This window comes from Acinonyx jubatus, chromosome A2 (genome assembly GCF_027475565.1).
Source record: "Acinonyx jubatus isolate Ajub_Pintada_27869175 chromosome A2, VMU_Ajub_asm_v1.0, whole genome shotgun sequence".
Lineage (NCBI taxonomy): Eukaryota > Metazoa > Chordata > Mammalia > Carnivora > Felidae > Acinonyx > Acinonyx jubatus.
Window position 1 is genome coordinate 149806207 of NC_069383.1, and position 20783 is coordinate 149826989.

General features: G+C 50.2%; 1 protein-coding gene across 3 annotated transcripts; it reads right to left on the reverse strand.

Annotated features, from left to right (window-relative positions):
* Nucleotides 1–330: 330 nt before the first annotated feature.
* On the reverse strand, nt 331–15461 carry FAM240A (family with sequence similarity 240 member A). 3 transcript variants are annotated; one of them, XM_053219531.1, is made up of 3 exons: nt 15293–15461; nt 5270–5415; nt 331–1055 (listed from the first exon to the last, which is right to left on the reverse strand). In XM_053219531.1, the coding sequence occupies exons 2-3, from the start codon at nt 5410–5412 to the stop codon at nt 923–925; spliced, it is 276 nt and encodes a 91-aa protein (XP_053075506.1). In that variant the 5' UTR covers nt 5413–5415; nt 15293–15461; the 3' UTR covers nt 331–922. The 3 variants fall into 3 exon arrangements, with proteins under 3 accessions (XP_053075506.1, XP_014921010.1, XP_053075505.1); XM_053219530.1 differs by lacking the exon at nt 15293–15461 and adding an exon at nt 1885–1999 and having other exon boundaries at nt 916–1055; nt 5270–5822; XM_015065524.3 differs by lacking the exon at nt 15293–15461 and having other exon boundaries at nt 5270–5452.
* Nucleotides 15462–20783: the final 5322 nt, after the last annotated feature.

Here is a 20783-nt window from a genome sequence, read left to right on the forward strand (position 1 = left end):
CGGAGCCCTTGCCCTGGCCGGAAACTCTTGCCAAGGCCCAGTTTCAGTCTGTGCTTCTGGAAGCAGCAACGCTATACCGGAGACCTGAGATTCTGCCGGGGAGTGACTGTGCCATTTCAAAGTCCGGAATGTATACAGCAAACACATTTTGGCCAGATATACCTCAGCCAGAGAGCTAACCAGTGCCAGCGTGTGGGACGTAAAACAAAGCCATGAGGGGCGTCCGGCTGGCTCAGTTGGAAGAGTGCGTGACTCTTGATCTTGGGGTTGTGAGTTGGGTGTAGAGATCACTTAACAACGAAATATCAAAAGATGATAATAAATAAAATAAAGCAATGAAACACAGGGCGTGCACATCCGTGGTGGCCGGGCAACCAAGTTTTATTACAGTTATCCTGATCTGATCGAACGGTTCAGGAGGCCAATTAAATTCACATGCGGGGGAAATAGCCTCAGATCAATCTCTGGGCAAACCTTATCTTTACGGCTATTCACAATATTGCTTTTCTTGCAGATGGGTACGTGTCTCATAAAAAGAAAACAAGGGAAAGGATCACATGAAACTGTTTCTGGGAGAGATGTGGAACAGCACTGCTGGGCGGTGTTTATAAAGTGTGACCAGGAAGATCAGCACCCCGCGTGGGCTTAGAATTTAAAATACGTAGACGTCAAAATCGGAAGGTAACGATACGGAAATGAAGCATGCTGCATGGAACTCTGGTATTAAATAACCTCATCTTTAGGGACACTTGGGATAATATGCCGGCCCCCACGTGGAGGGGACCGACTTGGCTGATAATTCCCAGTTGGCACCCGGGAGGACATGCGGGTAGATCCGTCACGGGTCGGGGGCAGTGTGACATCTGTGTGGCATAGCTCAGGGACTCGGGCATTTGCATGGACTTCTCCCGGCGCAGTGACCTCAGTGCTTTGAATCCTCTTGGGTCAGCGAAGCGAGATGCTCCCGGCCAGCGTTTGCCCGCTTTTTGGTCTCATCTGGGCTGTTCTGAAGTCTCAGCTTTGCTTCCAGTCTCTGCCTCCATCCTTCTCTGAGCCTGGAAATAGACACCAAACACGCAAACGGAGCAGCCATTTCCACGGCTGTTGGCTCAGGGATGCTTCCTTCCCCCCCCTTTTTTTTGCCCCCCTGGAGGTGTCTGTGTGTGCATTCAGGTTTTAAAAGGTATGCAGAGCACTTGCAAATTTAAATATATGCATATTTTATATTTTGTAGGTATATCTTTAGCTCTCACTTCTGTTCAGTCTCTTCTAATCTTGACCCTTCAAACTTTCCCTTTGGGGCTGCAACATCTTTAGAGTTGTGGAGGGGGGAACCTCTCAGTCTAGAATTGTTCACTCGGCAGAGCTTTCTTTCAAACACAGAGGTGAAGTAAAGCTGTCTTCAGCCATGCAAAAACGGGAGGAACTCGCACCAGCAGCCTATCCCCACATGACATGTTAAAGGAAACCCGTCAAGCAGAGGGAGCATGGCCCGAAATGGAAGTCGGGATCTGTGCAATTCAGTGAAGGGCGATCGCGTGGGTGCATGTCACTAATTTTGTCTCACTACTTAAAGCTCCTTAGGGCGCCTGGGTGGCTCAGTCGGTTGAGCGTCCGACTTTGGCTCAGGCCAAGATCTCACGGCTCATGAGTTCGAGCCCCACATCGGGCTCTGTGCTGACAGCTCAGAGCCTGGAGCCTGTTTCGGATTCTGTGTCTCCCTCTCTCTCTGGCCCTCCCCTGCTCGCGCTCTGTCTCTGTCTCTCTCTCAAAAATAAACATTAAAGAAAAAAATTGAAAAAAAAAAAAGAAGATAGTGTCTGAAAGCAAAACTGTCAATGACGTCACGTGGGGTTTATGACGTGTGTGGAAGAGAAACTTTACTTTGCACCGTTGGAGGGGGAGCGGGGGGCTGGGCCACCGTAAGCCTCCCACACCCTCCCTCCGGGAGACCAGGCGGCCCTCGAAGGCACACGGTGATGGAGGCCCTAAAGCGACCCTGAAAATAACACAAACAGATGGCGTTAAAAAGCCAACAGAGGAGATAAAATGAAATCATAAAATGCCATTTAGTGAACCCAAAAGAAGGCAGAAAAGAGATAAAGGAAAAACAGCACAGATGAGCGAACAGGAGACAAATCGCAAGCTGGCAGATGTAAACCCAATCATGCGCATTAACGTTGAAGATGTAAACCGCTGATTAAAATGAAAAGATGTTGAGTTGAATAAAAAATGATATTGAAATAGAGGCCGCCTACGGGAAAATCGCTTTTTGTTTTATTTTATTATTTTATTTTATTTTGAGAGAGAGAGAGAGTGCGAGCAAGTGGGAGAGGGGCAGAGAGCGGGGGAGAGAGAGGGGGAGAGAGAGAATCCCAAGCAGGCTCCATGTTCCGTGCAGAGCCTTACTTGGGGGTCGATCCCACAACCCTGGGCTCATGACCTGAGCCAAAATCAAGAACTGACTGAGCCACCCAGGCGCTTAGGAAAGTCACCTTTGATATGAAGGTGGCAATAGGTTAAAATCAAAAGGAGGGGAAAATATTCTATCTTAACCCTAATCAAAGAAAGCTGGAGTGTAATATCAGGCAAGGTAGATTTCACAGCCAAGAACATCACCAAAGAGAAAGAGGGTCGTTTGGCAACAAGGGGGTCAATTTATCAAGAGGATGTAACGATCTTAAACATTTGTGTGAAAACAGAGCTTCAAAATACACGAAACGAAATGCGACAGAGCTGTTAGGAGACATAAACAGATCTGCAACGACAGCTGGATTTCAATACCCACATTTCAGAACAAGAGGCAAGACCTCAGTAGGGCTGTGGAACTCTGAACAACACTACCAACCGACCGCTCCCCGCTGGTGAAAGGCGGGGACTCTCCAACAGCCCTCTCCTCCTAGTGTCCGTGGGAAAAGTCATAAGGAGAAAATGAAGGCACGGGGAGATCTGCGGGCTCACCCAGAGACCACAGGGGCTGGGGCCGTTCCTCTGGCATCTGGTCTCTGCTGTATTTAATCCTGGACTAAGTGGCCACGTGCGGGGGCCGGGGGGGGGGGCTGGGGGTTGGGCGGGGGAGAAGGAACTGACATTATCCTGTCCAGCCTCGGAACGGCCTAATGAACTGGGCCATCTCCTCCATTTTGTGCCGGGACAAGACGGATTACCCGGTAAGAGCAGAGACCCTCTGGAGGAGACCACCGGGTTCAAATGGGAAGAGGAGGAGAAGGATGAACAAATTCGAGTCTCGCCGTCCCACCAGCCAGAAAGCGTCCCCCTGCGGTCTTCCGTTAAGTTGCATAGACGGACACTGCGCATATACATTGTCATGTTTTAATTTTTTGACATTTATTCCTCTTTTGAGAAATAGTGTGAGCAGGGAGAGGGGCCGAGAGAGGGGGAGACACAGAATCCGGAGCAGGCTCTAGGCGCCGAGCGGTCAGCACAGAGCCCGACACGGGGCTCGAACCCACGGACCGCGAGATCATGACCTGAGCGGAAGTCGGCCGCTTAACCCACTGAGCCACCCAGGTGCCCCTGTCATGCTTTAACAGACTGGAGCCGGTTTGCTCATCCCTCGGTGTGCACCTCACTTTCTGCATCTTCCTTAGGCAGTTCCACTGCACCTGATGCCTTCTGCGTGCTCCCCGGGGTTGGGGGGGGGGGGGAGACACACGCGTGCACGGCGTGCTGAGTGGCTTGGCCTGGGGAAGGAAGGTGGTAGGGACCACGGAAATGACTGACCGCCCACCTCAGCTTCTCAGACAATCCCCGGAGGAGACACCCTAACACGGCGCTCCAGCAGCGAGGACAGCCCGCTTCCCCTTGCCCGTGGCCAGGAATGAGGCCCAGCAGCTCTCCATTCGTACAAGACGCTGGGTTCCCCTTGGGACTCAGGAGGGCGCTTGGAAGGCAACAGCGAGTCTAAGTCGCGCAGACTGGTGCATGTCGTTGGCCCAGCAAGCACGCACTGGCAGCGTGGAGTCACGGGCCCTGACGTCGGGCTGATCCCCCTGGCCATACACAAGCTGTGCCCTCTGCAAACATACGGCAGCTGAGCTGTTCCATGGGGACGGAGGACCCAGATGGGCCTGTCCCCTCACTGGCTCCGAAGTGGAGGTGGCGCGTGCGGGTGGTGAGCCGCCGAGGTCCCCACGGCCATGGCGGCCCTGGGTCTGCTGAAAGGAGTTGCCGCTCTGCCCTGGGTGGACTGGTTTGGCTGCCTGAGGGATGCCCGGCAGAGGGGTGACCGCCCATCAGCCCCCCTCAGAGAACCTCGCAGGGTGTCCCATGTCTTCACCCAGATGAGCCCTGAGAATCGGTCACGGTCTCCTTTGCTTGATTGCTCTTTACGGGCTCATCTGCTGACCTGCTCCCCAAATTTAGGGTGACCCTCATGCACTAGAAATGGTGCCAGAGGGGAGATATTTCCATTTCTAAAGATACGGATCAAAGGGTACATTTGTTAATGTAGAAGAATTTTAAAAACTACTGCCCAAGGGCGCCTGGATGGCTCAGTAGATTGGGCGTCCGACTTTGGCTCAGGTCATGATCTCATGGTTTGTGGGTTCGAGCCCCGCATCAGGCTCTCTGCTGTCAGTGCAGACCCTGCTTCGGATCTTCGTCTCCCTCTCTCTGCCCCTCCCCAACTCTCGTGCTCTCTCTCTCTCTCGAAAATAAATAAACATTAAAAAAAAAAAAAGAAAAGCAAACATAAAAAATTGCTGCCCGTAAGTATAGGTGATGGCAGGAACATACGCCGGGAAAATTAAAATAATGATGTTCTCTAAGATGCCCATCTGGCATTCTTCTGGGGAAATGAATTTTGCTTTAAAAAAAATAGACAAACAAGGGCAGTAATGCTTCGCCCATGTGTATTCATGGTGGGGATGCTGACAGCGGAGAGGTTGTGCCTGGGAGGCCAGGGGATATGGGAATTCTATCTTCCGCTCAGTTTTGCTGGGAACCTAAAACTGCCCTAAAGAATAAAGTCTATTTTGTTTTTAGTGGCGTCTGGGTGGCTCAGACGGTTAATCGTCTGCCTTTGGCTCGGGTCATGATCTCACGGTCCGTGAGTTCGAGCCCCGCGTCGGGCTCCGGGCTGAAGGCGCAGAGCCCGCTTCAGATCCTCCTCTGTCTCCCCCTCTTTCTGCCCCTGCCGTGCTCATGCTCTTTTCTCTCTCAAAAGTAAATAAATGAATGCCTATTCTTAAAATCGAATGAATAGTAAAAAAAAAAAAAAAAAAAAAAAGACAAACGAGCCACGTACTTTCTCAGGGCGCTTTTTCCCAGGCGATATTCCTCCGACTGTCGGTAGTAGGTCTGCTTGCCGATCTCCCGTTCCCAGAAACGCTTGAGCTCGTGGCAGGTGTTTCCGCAGAAGACTTCCCGGCGGACGTACTGATTGTTCATCCCCTTGAAAAGGAAAGTATCAGTCGAACCCCCGTGGAACACGCTCTCTCAGACTCTGGGGGGTACAGACTATTTGAATCCAGCCCCTGCCACTTATCTGAGGGGGTCCTGGCCAGCGGCAGAACCTCACGGGGGTGGGGGGTGAGGTTGGCCACACGGCTTGTCGTTGGGATACAGTGGTGTGAATGCGGAAGTCCCCCCGCGGAGCGAGGCCGGGCAGAGACCTCTGCCCTTCCGTCCTCCTTCCGGAAGAGTGGGCCTCCTCAACTCTGCATCAGCAGGTGACGCGTGCCAGGCTTGGATGCACAGTCTAGTTCGTTATCGATGCCCGCAGCACCCCCCGTGAGTGGGCGTTACCCTCCTCATTTTATAGGGGGGATGTGTGACCAGTTACAGAACTTGCCTGTGTCCCCATGACTGTATCTAACAGAAGGCAGGCTGCATACTTCTGCGTGTCTTCAAGCCCTTTACTAAAGGGGTTTGTCACATGTGACGGTCCCAGTGTCTGATACACGTGGAGCCGGCAGCTTTGAGGTGTGTGTGTGGGGGGGGTGTGGGTGTGGGTGCATGCACTTGGGTGTGGAACGCTCCAGGTCAGACACTCAAGAACGATCGCTGTTTTACACGAAGAAACTCTGACCCACTCCCAGACCTCACTGGGTCCGGGGGACAGGTCAGAAGCAGGGACCGGAGGGGAGAGGGGTGCAGGGTGAGGAGCAGCGGGTTACTGGAAATGCCCGGAGAGACGCAATGACCGTGCGGTGGAGGCCAGGTTAATGGAAAATGGATGGGTTCACAAGGCATCTTGGGGGGTGGCCAACTCCACCTGCCAAATGCGGGTGAGAGGCTGTCGGTGGAGACTCTGACGCCTGTGCAAAGATGGGAAGCAGCAGAGGAGGGGTGCTCGCGGGGAGGGACCTTGAGCCATGCCGGGCAGAATCTGAGATGCCTGGGTGCTACCAACCCGGGGGAAGAGGGAGACGGGCATCTGGACCTAGGGTCCGGATCTCAGCCTGCTGGTCTGGACCACAGCTTTCTCGCGGAGACGGACTGGGGTGGTGGGGCGGGGTGGAAGGAGAGAGGGTCTGAACCCAGACATTGACCGTGGACCTGTGTTCACACCTTCTGCTTGTCAATAAATTTCTCTGGGCCTCAGTCTCTTCACCTTTAAAATTTCTCTGAAGATCAGTGGGCGCCTGAGCGTCCGACTTCGGGTCAGGTCGTGATCTCACAGTTTGTGGGTTCGAGCCCCACATCGGGCTTTGCGCTGACAGGGTGGAGCCTGCCTCTAATTCATTGTCTCTCTCTCTCTCTCTACCCCTCTCCCGCTCGTGTGCTCTCTCTCTCTCTCTCTCAAAAATAAACATTAAAAAATAAAATATTTCTCTGAAGATCACAATGTAATCGTGGATGTGAAACTATTTAGCACTGTATAAATTTCTGAATAAAGACAACGTTTATAGTTCGTCAACCTTAGATTGCACAGGGCATGATACTATAATTAACAGCAATAATAACTCCTCCAACTCTCTATAGAAAAGAAAGAATTCCACTTCTCTCTCCTTCTGGATCAGCGGCTATTGACCTTGGCTGCCCGTTGGAATCTCTTGGGGAGCTTTACAAAGACCTGACGCCAGGGCTTTATCCCCAGGGCGTCCGATTTCAGCGGCCCGTGGTGTGGCCTGGGCATCAGGGATTTTTCAAGCTCCCGCCCTGTGATTCCAGGGTGCAGCCAAGGTGAGAACTGCCATCTTGAATCCTGTCCTCTCGTGCTGTGGTCACATCTCTGTCCGGCGCTGGGTCCAAGGAAGCCGAGGTGACGAGGGCTGGGCATAGAGGCCTAAGGAGTATAACAGTCATAGCCATCTTGCAAAGTAGGCACTATTTTCCCATCTTGCAGGTAAGAAAACTGAGGTTCAGAGGTAGCCATCTGACTTCGTCAAAGTCATTCAGAGGGTGAGTGGGGCAGGTGTCCTACTCAGGGCCCAGGCTCCATCCACTGCCCTTAGCTGTTGGCCATGGAGGAGGAATGTGACTCTCTTACCCCCGGAAGTACTCAGTGATCTCGTACTTTTCCTGGAAATATAGCAGAGGGCTCACTGACTGCAGTGAGCCCCCTGCCTCAGAGCAGAATTTTTCAGAAACGGATCTTTCCTGTTTTATCTCAATGTCTTGAGCGCATAGCCGTGCTCAATAAATACTTGTTGAATTGACGAAATCCCCCACCCCCCCACCCAGTTATCTTTAGTGATTCCTCTGCAGTGCTTTGGGCATCGAGGGGAAGTCTGCAGGGACAGTAAGAGGGACACTGTCACGTCACTTTGCCTGCCCACTGGCCCTGGTGGACCTGGCCAGCGAATGTGGCTGCAGAACATGTTTCTCGGGGAGGGCAAAGGAAAGAACCCGCTGATCCTGAGAATTGTGAGTTCATGTGAAGTTTCTGGCGTGCAGGGGAGAGTCAGTTTGGGGGAGTAAATGCTCATTAGAGTTTTTTTCCCACAGAATTTGGAGGGTTCATTTTTACTCTGAAGTTGTTTTTTCTTTTTTTAATGTTTAAGAAAATGGGAAGGCTCTTGGGGCGCCCGGTGGTTCAGTCGATTAGCGGTGAAGTGTCTGACTTCCGCTCAGGTCCTGATCTCAAGGTTCATGAGTTTGAGCCCCGCGTCGGGCTCTGTGCTGACAGCTCAGAGCCTGGAGCCTGCTTCCATTCTGGGTTTCCCTGTCTCTCTGCCTGTCTGCGTCTGGGCAGCCTCCAGACCCAAACACAGCGAGTGCGGCCTGGCGAGCAGTTGTGAAGTGTCCCTTCTGTGTGCACAGTCTGCATCCAGCCTCAGGCTTCCATTTCTTTCTCTCTTTTTTTTTTCTTCAGTGATTATTTATTTTTGAGAGAGACAGACAGAGCGTGAGCAGGGGAGGGGCAGAGAGAGAGAGAGGGAGGCACAGAATCGGAAGCAGGCTCCAGGCTCTGAGCTGTCAGCACAGAGCCCGACGCGGGGCTCAAACCCATGCACTGTGAGATCGTGACCCGAGCCAAAGTCGGACGCTTAACTGACTGAGCCACCCAGGCGCCCCTCAAAACGTGTTTTTTAAAAGTTTTTTTATTTATTTGAGAGAGACAGAGAAAGCCAGTGGGAGAGGGGCAGAAAGAGAGGGAGAGAGAGAATTCCCAGCAGGCTCCCCACTGTCAGCGCTGAGCCCGATGCAGGGCTCGAACTCACAACCCACGAGATCATGACCTGGGCGGAAACCCAGAGTCGGACGCTTAACCCGCTGAGCCACCCAGGCGCCCCCTTTTGAAAATTTTTTTGAATTTCTTATCAAAACACTTCTTCCTGGACCCTGCTGGCCGCAGGAAAAAGAGGGTCTGGGCCCCACTGGGCCTGTTTGCAGCCATAAACGTAATGCCCTGCACCCCGCTTTCAGATGTGTGCCGGCGCTGTGCTCCAGGGCTGGCCCCCCAAACCGTCTGCAAACGCCCACCTCCGCTCCCCAGCCCTCCTCAGCGCGCCCTGCGCGCTCTAGCTCTCTTCTTTTGTTACAGAGGGACTCAGGGTGCCCCTCCCGCCTCTCCCTCCCTGAGCCACACCCTGTGCCTGGGCTGCAAAGGGCTGTCCTGGTCTGCTGCTCTTCTGTCCTCCTGTCCCCGCAGCTCCCGGCGTCGGATATTCGTGAAATCTCCTCTCGCCTGTAGCGGGTGTGCGGGTGTACCTGCTCTGCCCGCTTAACGCACGGTGTTCCCTGCTCACTCCCGGGACACGGACTCCCCACCCAGCAGGCGGGAGGGTAAGAGAGAGGAGGACGGGCACCCTGCAGCGGTCCCCTCAGAGCTTCGGGGTTTCCTTTATGCGTCCTGCACCTCCGTGTTGTCTTCTGTGAAATGGGATTTTTATGAAGGTTCAATCAGATCACGCTCCTGAAAATGCCTCACAGAGACGTGTGTCCAGCATCCTTCTAGGTGGCCCTCTGATTTTCTCAGGCTGTTGCCGGGCACAGGGACGTCATTAGCCATGGCGAATAGAGCATATTCGAAAACCCTAAGTTAAGTGTCACTTTTCCTTATATGTACGTAATATCGAATGTTTGGCCTCTGGACTACGTACGTGGCTAGGATTCATTTGGCTTTGTTCCTGGTCTGTTGGGCTCCTATGTAGGGACACTTAGATGACAAGGCAGAAGCTTCTCAGGTTTTTAGATTAGACAACGTCCCATCTAGGGTCACGCTCAGAGGAGCATTTGGTAAAAGCTTGTGACCGGTGTCATTCTTATGTCCTTTCACCTCTGATACACCGGAGATGAGCCTCACCACGCCCACTCATCGGGGGGGTGCCCACATTTGTAAGAAGGAAGATCTGATCGTGTGTTCCCAAGGGAGAACCGAGTCCCTTCTGGGGTGAACGCTGGCGTCTATCTCCACTTCTGTCTCCACCGTGTTATTTTACAACCTAACCAGCTGTTTTGCTGGAAAACGCCGACGCCACTATGGTGCAAAGGAGCAGGCTCTCTAAGAAAAAATGCATCTTGCTGTTGGACGAGCTACCTCATCCTCTTCCTAACTTTCAGCCATCATCCCCGATATGACCAGCATGGTGGCGGCTGCCGTTAACCAGTTGTGTAACATCAAGGAGGCAAAATTAATGACAACTTTTAGGAAAACACACAACTACGAGAGGAGAGAGGGAGTTAAAGACATCTGGGACTCCTAACCCCCCAACCCCAGGGACTGGTGATACTAGGATGATTCAGGGTCCCCTCAGGGGACTTCAGGTGTAACAGGGGGTGAGCTGTGACGGGAGCTGAAATGGGGGTGGGGTGGGGCACAGGAAGAGTCACCTGACCCGGTCTGAGGGGTTCAAGGGCCTGCAGGATGAGTGGGTGGGAGCACCCAGGGTGCGGGGAGGAGGTCCTGTGGAAGCCGGTGATGAGAGCCCCCAGAAGCAGAGCCGACTGAGACAGAGGGGCGTGGCCTGGGGGGGGGAGGGGAGGGGACTTACTGCAAAGGGGCATGAGGGACTTTCTAGGGTTCTGGAAATGTTCTATAGCTTATTTCTAGAGATGGTTTGCCAAAACTTATCAAATCGTACACTTGAACCGGGTGTATTTTATTCACATAGGTGATGCCTCAGTAGAAGCCGAGAAGAAATGTCTTCTGCCTTTGGACTCGAGATGCATCCAAGTTCCCTGGTTCTAACCTCTCGGGAGACTCTGGTGGCACATAGTGTTGGGGGGTTAGCCCCTTGCTCCACAGGTAACACGTGTTCCTGTGAGCGTGTGTGTGTTTTCGTTTCCTGGCTTCCAAAATGGATACAGCTCCTGTACCTTGAGGACGAGGCAAGGAAAATATGAATAGCTGGAAAACCCTTTAGAAACAGAGGGCATTGTCCTTGATAAAGAAACGGCTCAGGATGCGTGAGGGGCTCAGTGGGTTAAGCCTCTGACTCTTGCTTTCGGCTCAGGTCATGATCTCTCAGTTTGTGGGATTGAACCCCGTGTCGGGCTCGGCATTGATAGTACGGAGCCTGCTTGGGATTCTCTCTCTCCCTCTCTCTCTCTGCCCCTCCCCCGTTTACCCTCTCTCAGACATGAATGACCTTAAAAAAAAAATAAAAGAAAGAAATGGCTCTGTTCTCTCCATCTCCTCCACCAAGAATACCATCGCCAGTGCACTCCCACTGAGAGAATTGGTCACATTATTTCCAGCCGATCGTCACCAGCTCGGAAAAGCCGTAACTTCAGGGCCAATGGCGAACTTTAGGTCACAAAATCAATTCGTGCTCGAGGAGAATGACGGCACATAACCCCTTCACAGCACCTCGGTTCCACGAATTGTACGGAACTTCTACGTCGGTGAGGCTTCTGTGCTGCATGGAAGGCCAGCTGGTGTTAGAGTCACCCAGAACAAAGGTGCACTTGTTCCCTGTGAGCCCTGACACCCTGCAAACTGTTTACTATCCCAGGCCTCAGGTTCCTGGGAGGATTAAACCTAAATTGAGGAATGTGAGTCTTCTTCTTCTTTTTTTTTTTTTTTATTAAGAATTTTGGCTTATGCTGGTCATTCTCAGGACTCCTGGCGAGAGCAGCTTGTTGCACATGGCGGACCATACGTGCCACCAAGCTACTTCTTACGCTGCCGACACCTGATAAGAGCGGCCATTTTGTGACAATTTTCCACCACGTTTCAACAAGCTTCGTGGAGGTCATGGCTTGAAGTGGAACGGAGGGTTCTGGCCCCAGATAAATGGAGGAAACGCTCTTCCCCCGTCTCTCCAGAGAATGCAGCTCCAGAGACAGTAGACGAAGACACAGGGCAGCTGATGGAAGACGCTAGAGAGGAAACGGTAGCAGGTGGGTCTGAGAAAACCGGAATTCCTATTACCGTTGAATGGCACCAAGTTTTTACTGTGGGATCCAGGCAGGAACACAGCCAGAGAGAGCTCCCCATCCCCTGATTTTAGGGAGAAAGGACACTCGTAATGCTCAGGGAAGGAGGGAAATTACGTGCTTTTCCTTTCTCTAGTCTCTTGGTCTCCAGGAGGTTCCGAGGCGTGGGAGGTGTGGCGGTGGAATGGACCACTGGCAATATCAAGACAAAACCCGGAGGGCAGCACAACTTGGGTCCGCCAGGAGGGGCTGTGGTACTCTTGGTGGAGCCACCCCTGCAGCTCTTCTCTTGGCCCCCTCTGCACTTGACCCCAGATAGAAGTGCAGCACCAGAAGCACTCAGCAGACCAGGTAACTAAAGCTTAGGTTTCGGGCCAAAGGACTGAAAAGGGGAGTCCAGGGAACTGGAAATTACCGGGGATACCATGGAAGTGGGTGGACTCACAAGTTACTTCAAAGTTACTTACAGACGCCTAAGCTGGCCTCTGGGCTGCCCGCGCACGAATCTGACCGAAACAGGGAACTAGCGGAGAGAAATTCATGCACAGATCTGGAAAAATCGAACAGCATCACCAGCCAGCTAGGTCTAAGTGTAATTTATAGATCTCTCCACCCCAGGGTGGCAGAACACAGATTCTTTTCTGGTGCACATGACACAAACCATGGAAAAAAAAATTCCTAGAACTAATTCTTAGCAAGGGTGCAAGACAGGAGATGGCGGCATAAAAATTAATACACGTCAGCAACGGACAGCTGGACACCGGAACTCAAAACACAACACCATTCACAGTAACTCCCCGAAATGAAATACTTAGGGGCACATCTAACAAAACACGTACAAAGTACGTTTGCTAACAACTGCAAAGTGCTGATGAACGAAATGTTGACAGCTCAGAGCCTTCTTTGGATTCTGTGTCCCCCCCCCCACCCCCGCCCCCGCCTCTCCCCTGCTTGCGTTCTGTGTGTGTGTGTGTCTCAAAAATAAATAAACATTAAAAAAATTTTTTTTAATGGATCATAGGTCTGATATAAAATATAAAACTCTAAAACTTTTAGCAGAAAACATAAGAGAAGTTTTTGGGGCTTGGGGTTAGGCAGAGTTTAAAAAAAATTTTTTTTGATGTTTATTTTTGAAGGAGAGAGAGCCAGGGCGTGAAGGGGAAGGGGCAGAGATAAGAGAAGTTTTTGGGGCTTGGGCTTAGGCAGAGTTTAAAAAAAATTTTTTTTGATGTTTATTTATTTTAGAAGGAGAGAGAGCCAGAGCGTGAAGGGGGAGGGGCAGAGAGAGAAGGAGACACAGAATCGGAAACAGGCTCCAGGCTCTGAGATGTCAGCACAGAGCCCGATACGGGGCTGGAACCCGTAAACCAAGAGATCATGACCCGAGCCCAAGTCAGAGGCTTAACTGACTGAGCCACCCAGGAGCCCCGGGGGCTAGGCAGAGTTTTTAAGTGTGATACCAAAAGGAGCCTAATCCAGAAAGGAAAAATCGCCACCCTGGGGTTCATCAAAATTTAAAAACTTTGTCCAGCAAAAGGCAGTTAAGGGAATGAAGCACAAGGTACAAATTGAAAAATATATATATATGCACAAATCACAGAGACGACAAAGGGTTTGTATCCAGAATATATAAAGAACTCTCAAAATTCAACACGATGAAAGCAAACGACCCATTAACAGATGGGCAGCGCACTTTAGCAGACGCTTCATCAAAGAGGATGCAAATATATCGAGTAAGTCCAGTGGAAGACGTTGAACATCATTAGCCACTGGGGAAATGCCAGTTCAAACCAGGCGGAGATACCATTGCCCCCCCCACCCAAGACTGGCCCAAATAAGATTCACTGACAACATGGAGTGCGAGACAGGATGGGTGTGAAGCGATTGGAAGGCTCAGACGCCCCTGCCACGTGGTACAAGAATCATTCTTACAAGAATTATTTCTTACAAAGCGAAACGAAGACCGCAACACCACTCCCGGGTATTGAGCCTAGAGAAATGCGAGCTTATGTTCTAGCAACAGCCTATACGCCTGTGCACAGTTCCCTTCATAACTGCCACAAAGTGGAAACAACTTAACAGTCCTTCAGTGAGCGAACGGGTAAAAACTGGCAAACATCCGCCCCGCCCCGGGTGGCTCAGTCGGTTAAGCGTCCGACTCTTCGATTTCAGCTCAGGTCATGATCTCACGGTTCCATGAGTTCAAGTCCCGCATCGGGCTCTGCGATGACAGCTCGGAGCCTGGAGCCTGCTTCGGATTCTGGGTCTCCCTCTCTCTCTGCCCCTCCCCTGCTCATCCTCTCTCTCTCTCTCTCAAAAATAAACATTAAAAAATTTTGGTTTAAATGTATCCCAACTTTTTGCTGATTTGATAAGATTCAGCCATTGATTGTTTAAAATCATTTACTGTCCCTGAAACACCACCGAACCCTGATAACTCAATTGTCCCATGAGTCGGCAGCACGGGCATCACCTAGAAGTTGCTGCAAATGCAGAATTCATCAAGGCCAAGGTTTGAATCAAAAACTGCATTTTAGGGGCGCCTGGGTGGCTCAGTTGGTTAAGTGTCGGACTTCGGCTCGGGTCACGATCTCACGGTCCGTGAGTTCGAGCCCCATGTCAGGCTCTGTGCTGACAGCTCAGAGCCTGGAGCCTGCTTCGGATTCTGTGTCTCCCTCTCTCTCTGACCCTCCCCCGTTCATGCTCTGTCTCTCTCTGTCTCAAAAATAAATAAACATTAAAAAAAAATTTTAAAAAAAACCCTGCATTTTAACCTAATCCCCAGATGATTCACGTGCATGTTAAAGTTTCAGAAGCTCTGCCTCAGAATTACAAAGCCCCAGATTTAGTCCGTGCTTTTAAGCATCAGCCTTCTGAGAATCCCCCTGTGGCTGAGCATCTCTGTTTAAATATTCCTCGAGGATATTGGTTCTGGAGGTTTCCACATCTCTTCCTCAACAGGCACTGTTTTCTTTCTAGTATTGCGTCTTGTCAGAGCCATGTTAAGTGAACACAACACTGGTACTGATTTCTGGCTTTCTCATAGAGTTTAGCTCATTTTTTTAATGTTTTTATTTATTTTTGAGACAGAGAGAGACAGAGCATGAGCAGGGGAAGGGCAGAGAGAGGGGGAGACACAGAATCCGAAGCAGGCTCCAGGCTCCGAGCTGTCAGCACAGAGCCCGACGCGGGGCTCAAACTCACGGAGTGTGAGATCATGACCTGAGCCGAAGTCCGACGCTTAACCGACCGAGCCACCCAGGAGCCCCGGGTTGAGCTCATTTTGAATGCATCATTTAAATCTATATCTTAGATATGGAAAAGCCCCATTAGGATGTCTAAGTCATTCCCCAGCAGAGGTAAGGTAGGAGGATAGGAGGGAAAGATACATCGCAGGGGCTGAAAAAGAGGTTTTCACAAGGGGTATATCCGTTTCGCTTGCCCCAGAGAAGTGCAAGATGAACATCCAGCCTCCGGCACAATCAAGTTCAACATCGTTTACCTTTGAGATGAATCTGTGCCTGTCTTGATCCGGTGGAAAGGAGCGCAAATATTGCAGCTCTGAGGGTTACAGAGGTCACAGCCCGGTCCCGAAGCCTCAGGGTCCCTACCCTTTATATGCCGAGCGGAGGAGTTACAGAAAGGCCTCAACCTTTCAAGGTTATGTGCACCCAATCAGTAGCAGAATCACCGAGGTCACATGCCAGGGACACGGTGGCCTCCTTCCTGGCGAAAAATAGCCCCGATCGCCTGCTCCCCCTACCCACCCCAGGGCGAGCAAGCTTCTGCTCTGGCAGGCCCTGCAGGGACCATGACTTGGCTGGAAGCGGAGTTATTGTCCAGAACATGTTCTGGATTATCCATGAGCTCAAACCTGCTGTGCATCAGCAGGCAAAACCGCCCTCCACCCCTCGGAGGGTGAGAGAGCCCGGGACGGCGTGACAAGTCACACTTCGAGGTCACTTTACAGGACGACTTAGAGAGGCGTGTTGTCCTTTGGAGCTGCTAATCCACACGTGGCACTTGGTGACAGCCTTTTAAGGTCTGCTTGGATCCCCCCCCCCGCCCCCCCCCCCCCCAACCTGGGAGAGCAGGAACTGGCCACCAGTGAGTATCTTCCAGAAAAGGGCACCAAACCGGGAAGGGCTGCCCAGCTGAAAGGGACCTTCACGCCATTTTGAATTGTGTCCTTGGGTGAAACATCTGGAATCGTCCCTGCCTGAGAACAGTGTCAGCTCATCATTCAACCCGACTAGGTCACTATTAAGCATGCATGGGTGCGTGTGACTTACTTACCAGAGTCACAGTGTCAAAGCTCAATCCTTTGCTGTGAATCTTCAGAAAGTGAAGCTCCCCCCTCCTCCTCCCCCCAAAAAGAAAGAAAGAAAGAAAGAAAGAAAGAAAGAGAAGCCGGGTGGCGTCACCGACGTTGACTCTATGGAGCTGTTTCAGGAAGGCTCTCCGTACCCACGTGGATGCCCGATGGAGCAGCGGGTGGGGCTTATCCTGGGGAGGGAGGGAGGTAGGCCTGGAAGCCACTCTTCGAAGCACCCCTTCTTCACAATGAGAACACTGAAATCCCCAAAGCACACTTAAAGATAAAAGTACCCATTTTCCAGGCCGCCTGCTCAGCTGGTTAAGTGTCCAACTCTTGGTTTCCGCTCAGGTCATGATCTCGCCGTTTCGTGAGTTTGAGCCCCGCGTTGGGTTCTGCGCTGGCAGCACAGAGCCTGCCTGGGATTCTCTCTCTCTCCCTCTTTCTCTCTCTCTCTCTCTGTTCCTCCTCCACTCGCTCTTTCTCTCTCTCTCTCTCTCTCAAAATAAATAAATACACTTAAAAAAAATACCTGTTTTCCTTGTGCGTTCCTGCCGGTAAGTGTAATATGCAAGCAGAGAGGGTAGGATAGCAAGGCTAGTAAAATATTTTCTAGTGCACTTTTTAAAAAAATTTTTTAAATTTTATTTTTAAATTTTATATATATATATATATATATATATAAATTTTATATATAAATTTATTTTATATATACTTGATGGTCAAGTTGGCTAACATGCAGTGTATATGGTGTGCTCTTGGTTTTGGGGGGGGAGATTCCCATGATTCATTGCTTCCATACAACACCCAGTGCTCATCTCAACAAGCGCCCTCCTCGATGCCCATCACCCATTTTCCCCTCTACCCTGCCCTCCCGCACCCCCTCGGTTTGTTCTCTGTATTTAAGAGTCTCTTATGGTTTGCCTCCCTCTCTGTGGATGGCATTATGCTAAGTGAAATAAGCCAGTCAGAGAAAGACAGATATCATATGTTTTCACTCATACGTGGAAATTGGGGAACTTAACAGAAGACCATGGGGGAAGGGAAGGGGAAAAAAATCATTTCTACTGCACTTATAAAAAGTACCCCTGGGCAGCTGGGTGGCTCGGTTGGTTAATCATCCGACTCGGCCCAGGTCATGATCTCATGGTTGGGGAGTTCGAGTCCCATGTCAGGCTCTGTGCTGACAGCTCAGAGCGTGGAGCCTGCTTCAGATTCTGTGTCTCCCTTCCCCAGCTCACACTCTGTCTGTCTCTCTCTCTCAAAAATAAACATTTAAGGGGCGCCTGGGTGGCGCAGTCGGTTAAGCGTCTGACTTCAGCCAGGTCAGGATCTCGCGGTCCGTGAGTTCGAGCCCCGCGTCGGCTCTGGGCTGATGGCTTGGAGCCTGGAGCCTGTTTCCGATTCTGTGTCTCCCTCTCTCTCTGCCCCTCCCCCGTTCATGCTCTGTCTCTCTCTGTCCCAAAAATAAATAAAAAACATTGAAAAAAAATAAAAAAAAATAAACATTTAAGAAATAATAATAAAAATAAAAATACCCCTTTCCTCTTTAAAAAAATCCACAGTGGAACTGAATATTTTTTAACTTGTTTTGTTTTTTATTTTTTAAAATTTACATCCAAATTAGTTAGCATCTAGTACAACAATGATTTCAGGAGTAGATTCCTTAGTGCCCCTGACCCATTTAGCCCATCCCCCCTCCCACAACCCCTCTCATAACCCTCACCCCAGTTTGTTCTCCATATTTATGAGTCTCGTCTGTTTTGTCTCCCTCTGTGTTTTTATATTATTTTTGTTTCCCTTCCCTTATGTTCATCTGTTTTGACTCTGAAAGTCCTCCTATGAGTGAAGTCATATGATTTTTGTCTTTCTCTGACTAATTTCACTTAGCATAATACCCTCCAGTTCCATCCACGTAGTTGCAAATGGCAAGATTTCATTCTTTTTGATTGCCGAGTAATACTCCATTGTATATATATACCACATCTTCTTTATCCATTCATCCATCGATGGACATTTGGGTTCTTTCCATACTTTGGCTATTGTTGATAGTGCTGCTATAAACATGGGGATGCATGTGTCCCTTTGAAACAGCACACCTGTATCCCGTGGATAAATGCCTAGTGCAATTGCTGGGTCGTAAGGTAGTTCTATTTTTAGTTTTTTGAGGAACCTCCATACTGTTTTCCTGAGTGGCTGCACCAGCTTGCATTCCCAGGAACTGAATATTTCATAGGTGAAAGATTATCTTGAAGGATTTTTTTTTTTTTCCACTGCTGAGTGCTGGCAAAGCTTTCCTGGTTACATGGGGTTCCTCAAACTTTATTGAAGTCATTCACACGTCCTTTAAGAAAAAACTTACTAAGTTAAACGTCTGAGTGTTGTGCCCCCTCCCCAGGCTCACAACAATCTGAAAACCTATTCATTCCCCCAGCATGGAATTTCAAAGCATCCATAATTGGTTTATGTCGAAGGACAGACATTTGTGATTTTCCCAACCCAACCGAATTTTGAATGGACAGCCTTCTGAATTTCCAAATTTTCATTCTGTCATTCGTAATTTGTTTAATGGACAGACCTCCTCCTATTCAATCAGATTCTTCATTCTAGTGAAACCCAGCATCTTATTTAGAATGAGGGTGTGCCCAGGACCCAGGCCATATACAGACTTTCTTTGGGAAGTTTAAGAAGACTTCAGAGATAGGATGAAGCTTATCTTTGGCGGGGAGGGGGGCACTGATTCTGGCCATGTGTTCGTCTGGAGCCAAGGTCACTCAGTTGGACCTGTCATTGACGTATTTTCTCACGTTTTAGGGTTTATGGTCATGTGGGAGAAAGAGATACTTAGGGCCAGGTCCTTTCTGCTCTAATACCGGTATTATTCATATTATAGGCTAAGAAACATTTGAAGTTGTATTTAACAAGGCTCACAAGATAAAAGGGGCCTGGAGACAATAGGGCACCACTACTTTCCCAATTTACCATGCTTCTATCTGTGTGTGTGTGTGTGTGTGTGTGTGTGTTTGCAAAGTTTTGCATTTGTTTCTTTGAGGCTTAATTTCAAATTGTTCTGGTTAATTAGTTAGTCCCCTCCCCGCCCCCCACCCCCCCTGGGCTCCTACTGACTTACAGGGAACCTACTGGAAGTGAGGGTTACAAGGAAAGAAGGGGCCAGCCTCTTGGCTCCCTGTTCCTTCTCTGCCACCTGCATTCAGCTGGAGTGGAGCCCCTTTGTGGCTTCCTGGGCAGGGCACGTGGTTGACTTTTCCAGAACGAACCGATATTTCTGGCTCCCCTCCCTTTTCTGGACTTGCCTGCAGCTGGGCAGAGCCACGGAGCCAGCACGAGCCAAGGGCTCGGACAAGGAGGTCTCACTTGGCCGCTTCCAGGCCAGAGCACTTGCGGGCTGGGCTGAGATTCTCCAAGCTTGCTCCTCCCAGGCTGCGAAGCCTGAAGCCTCAGGCTGAGAGGGAGATGCCAGACGATTGCATAAGCCAGGGATGTTGTGTTTGACCTTGGGTGGCCCTGCAAAGTTGCCTGTACCTGTGGTGGGGTTTTGGAACAAGAGATTAACCGGCTGTTCTTGCTTGTTTCGAAGATTTTGGTACTGCCTCGTTGTGGCATCACAACCTGGCCTGTCCTGACCCAAACGTGCAGATGTCCCGTGTGATTGTCAAAGACCGGCCGCCCTGGCCTATCCCGTGTGCAGTTTGCACTGTGGCTCAGTCCTCAAACTGTTAGCTTGCCTGTTGAGAAGGAGAAGGTGCTTTGCATGGTGAGAGGAGGCCTCCTTGCCATCACGGCACAGCTGTTGATTACTGACCCGAGAGCCCCTGTCCACTTCTTCCTTGTGGCCAAACCTTGGTTTTGCTCGGGTACTTGTCTCCAGTCACTTGGGGGCTGCTCAAACAAAGTACCATGAACGGGGGCTGGCGGGGGGGGGGTTGGTGCTTATACACAACAGAAATTTAAGTCTCACAGTTCAGGGGGCTGAAGCCCGAGATCAGGGCGCTCGCGTGGTTGGGTGGGGGCTGCCTCCCGGGTAGCGGACTGCTGTCTACCTACTGAAGGATGTTTGGTTGTTTCCAGTTTTGGGCTATTACAAATAAAGCTTCGCTGAGCACCTGTGTCCAGGCTTTTTTTGTGCAAACAGAAGCTTTCGTTTCTCTGGGCTAAACACCCAAACACCCAAGAATTTGATTGCTGGGTCATATTAAGTTTAAGTTGGCAGGAAACAGCCAAATGGTCTTCCAGAGTGGCTGTGCCATTTTATATTCCCCACCCCCCTGGGCATGTATTTTACTCACTATCTTCTTTTTCACTTGTTATGTTTTACTTTCTTTCTAAAACTTTTTTTGTTTTGAAATAATCTCACGCTTAATAGAAACATTGTAAGAACAGCACAGAGGATTCCCCATAATCTTCCAAGATTAACCAAATGTTAATTTCACCACATTTGCTATAGTATTTTCTACATCTCTGTCTGTATCATCTGTCTGTCTATTATCTATCTATCTATCTATCTATCTATCATCTACCTATCATGTCTATCACCTATCTATCATCACCTCTCTACTTATTATTATCTCCTTTCTGAACTGTTTGAAAGTACACAGCAAACAGGGGCACCTGGATGGCTCAGTCAGTTAAGCATCTGACTTCAGCTCAGGTCATGATC

Excerpts from the sequence above, each read along its gene's own strand:
- FAM240A (XM_053219530.1), bottom strand. The coding sequence starts at position 5,412 with ATGAACAATCAGTACGTCCGCCGGGAAGTCTTCTGCGGAAACACCTGC. Across the intron at positions 2,000-5,269 it reads GGAAAAAGCGCCCTGAGAAA|GGTCGCTTTAGGGCCTCCAT; the intron begins GTACGTGGCTCG and ends TGTTATTTTCAG. Across the intron at positions 1,056-1,884 it reads TCCCCCTCCAACGGTGCAAA|GCTCAGAGAAGGATGGAGGC; the intron begins GTAAAGTTTCTC and ends GTCTATTTCCAG.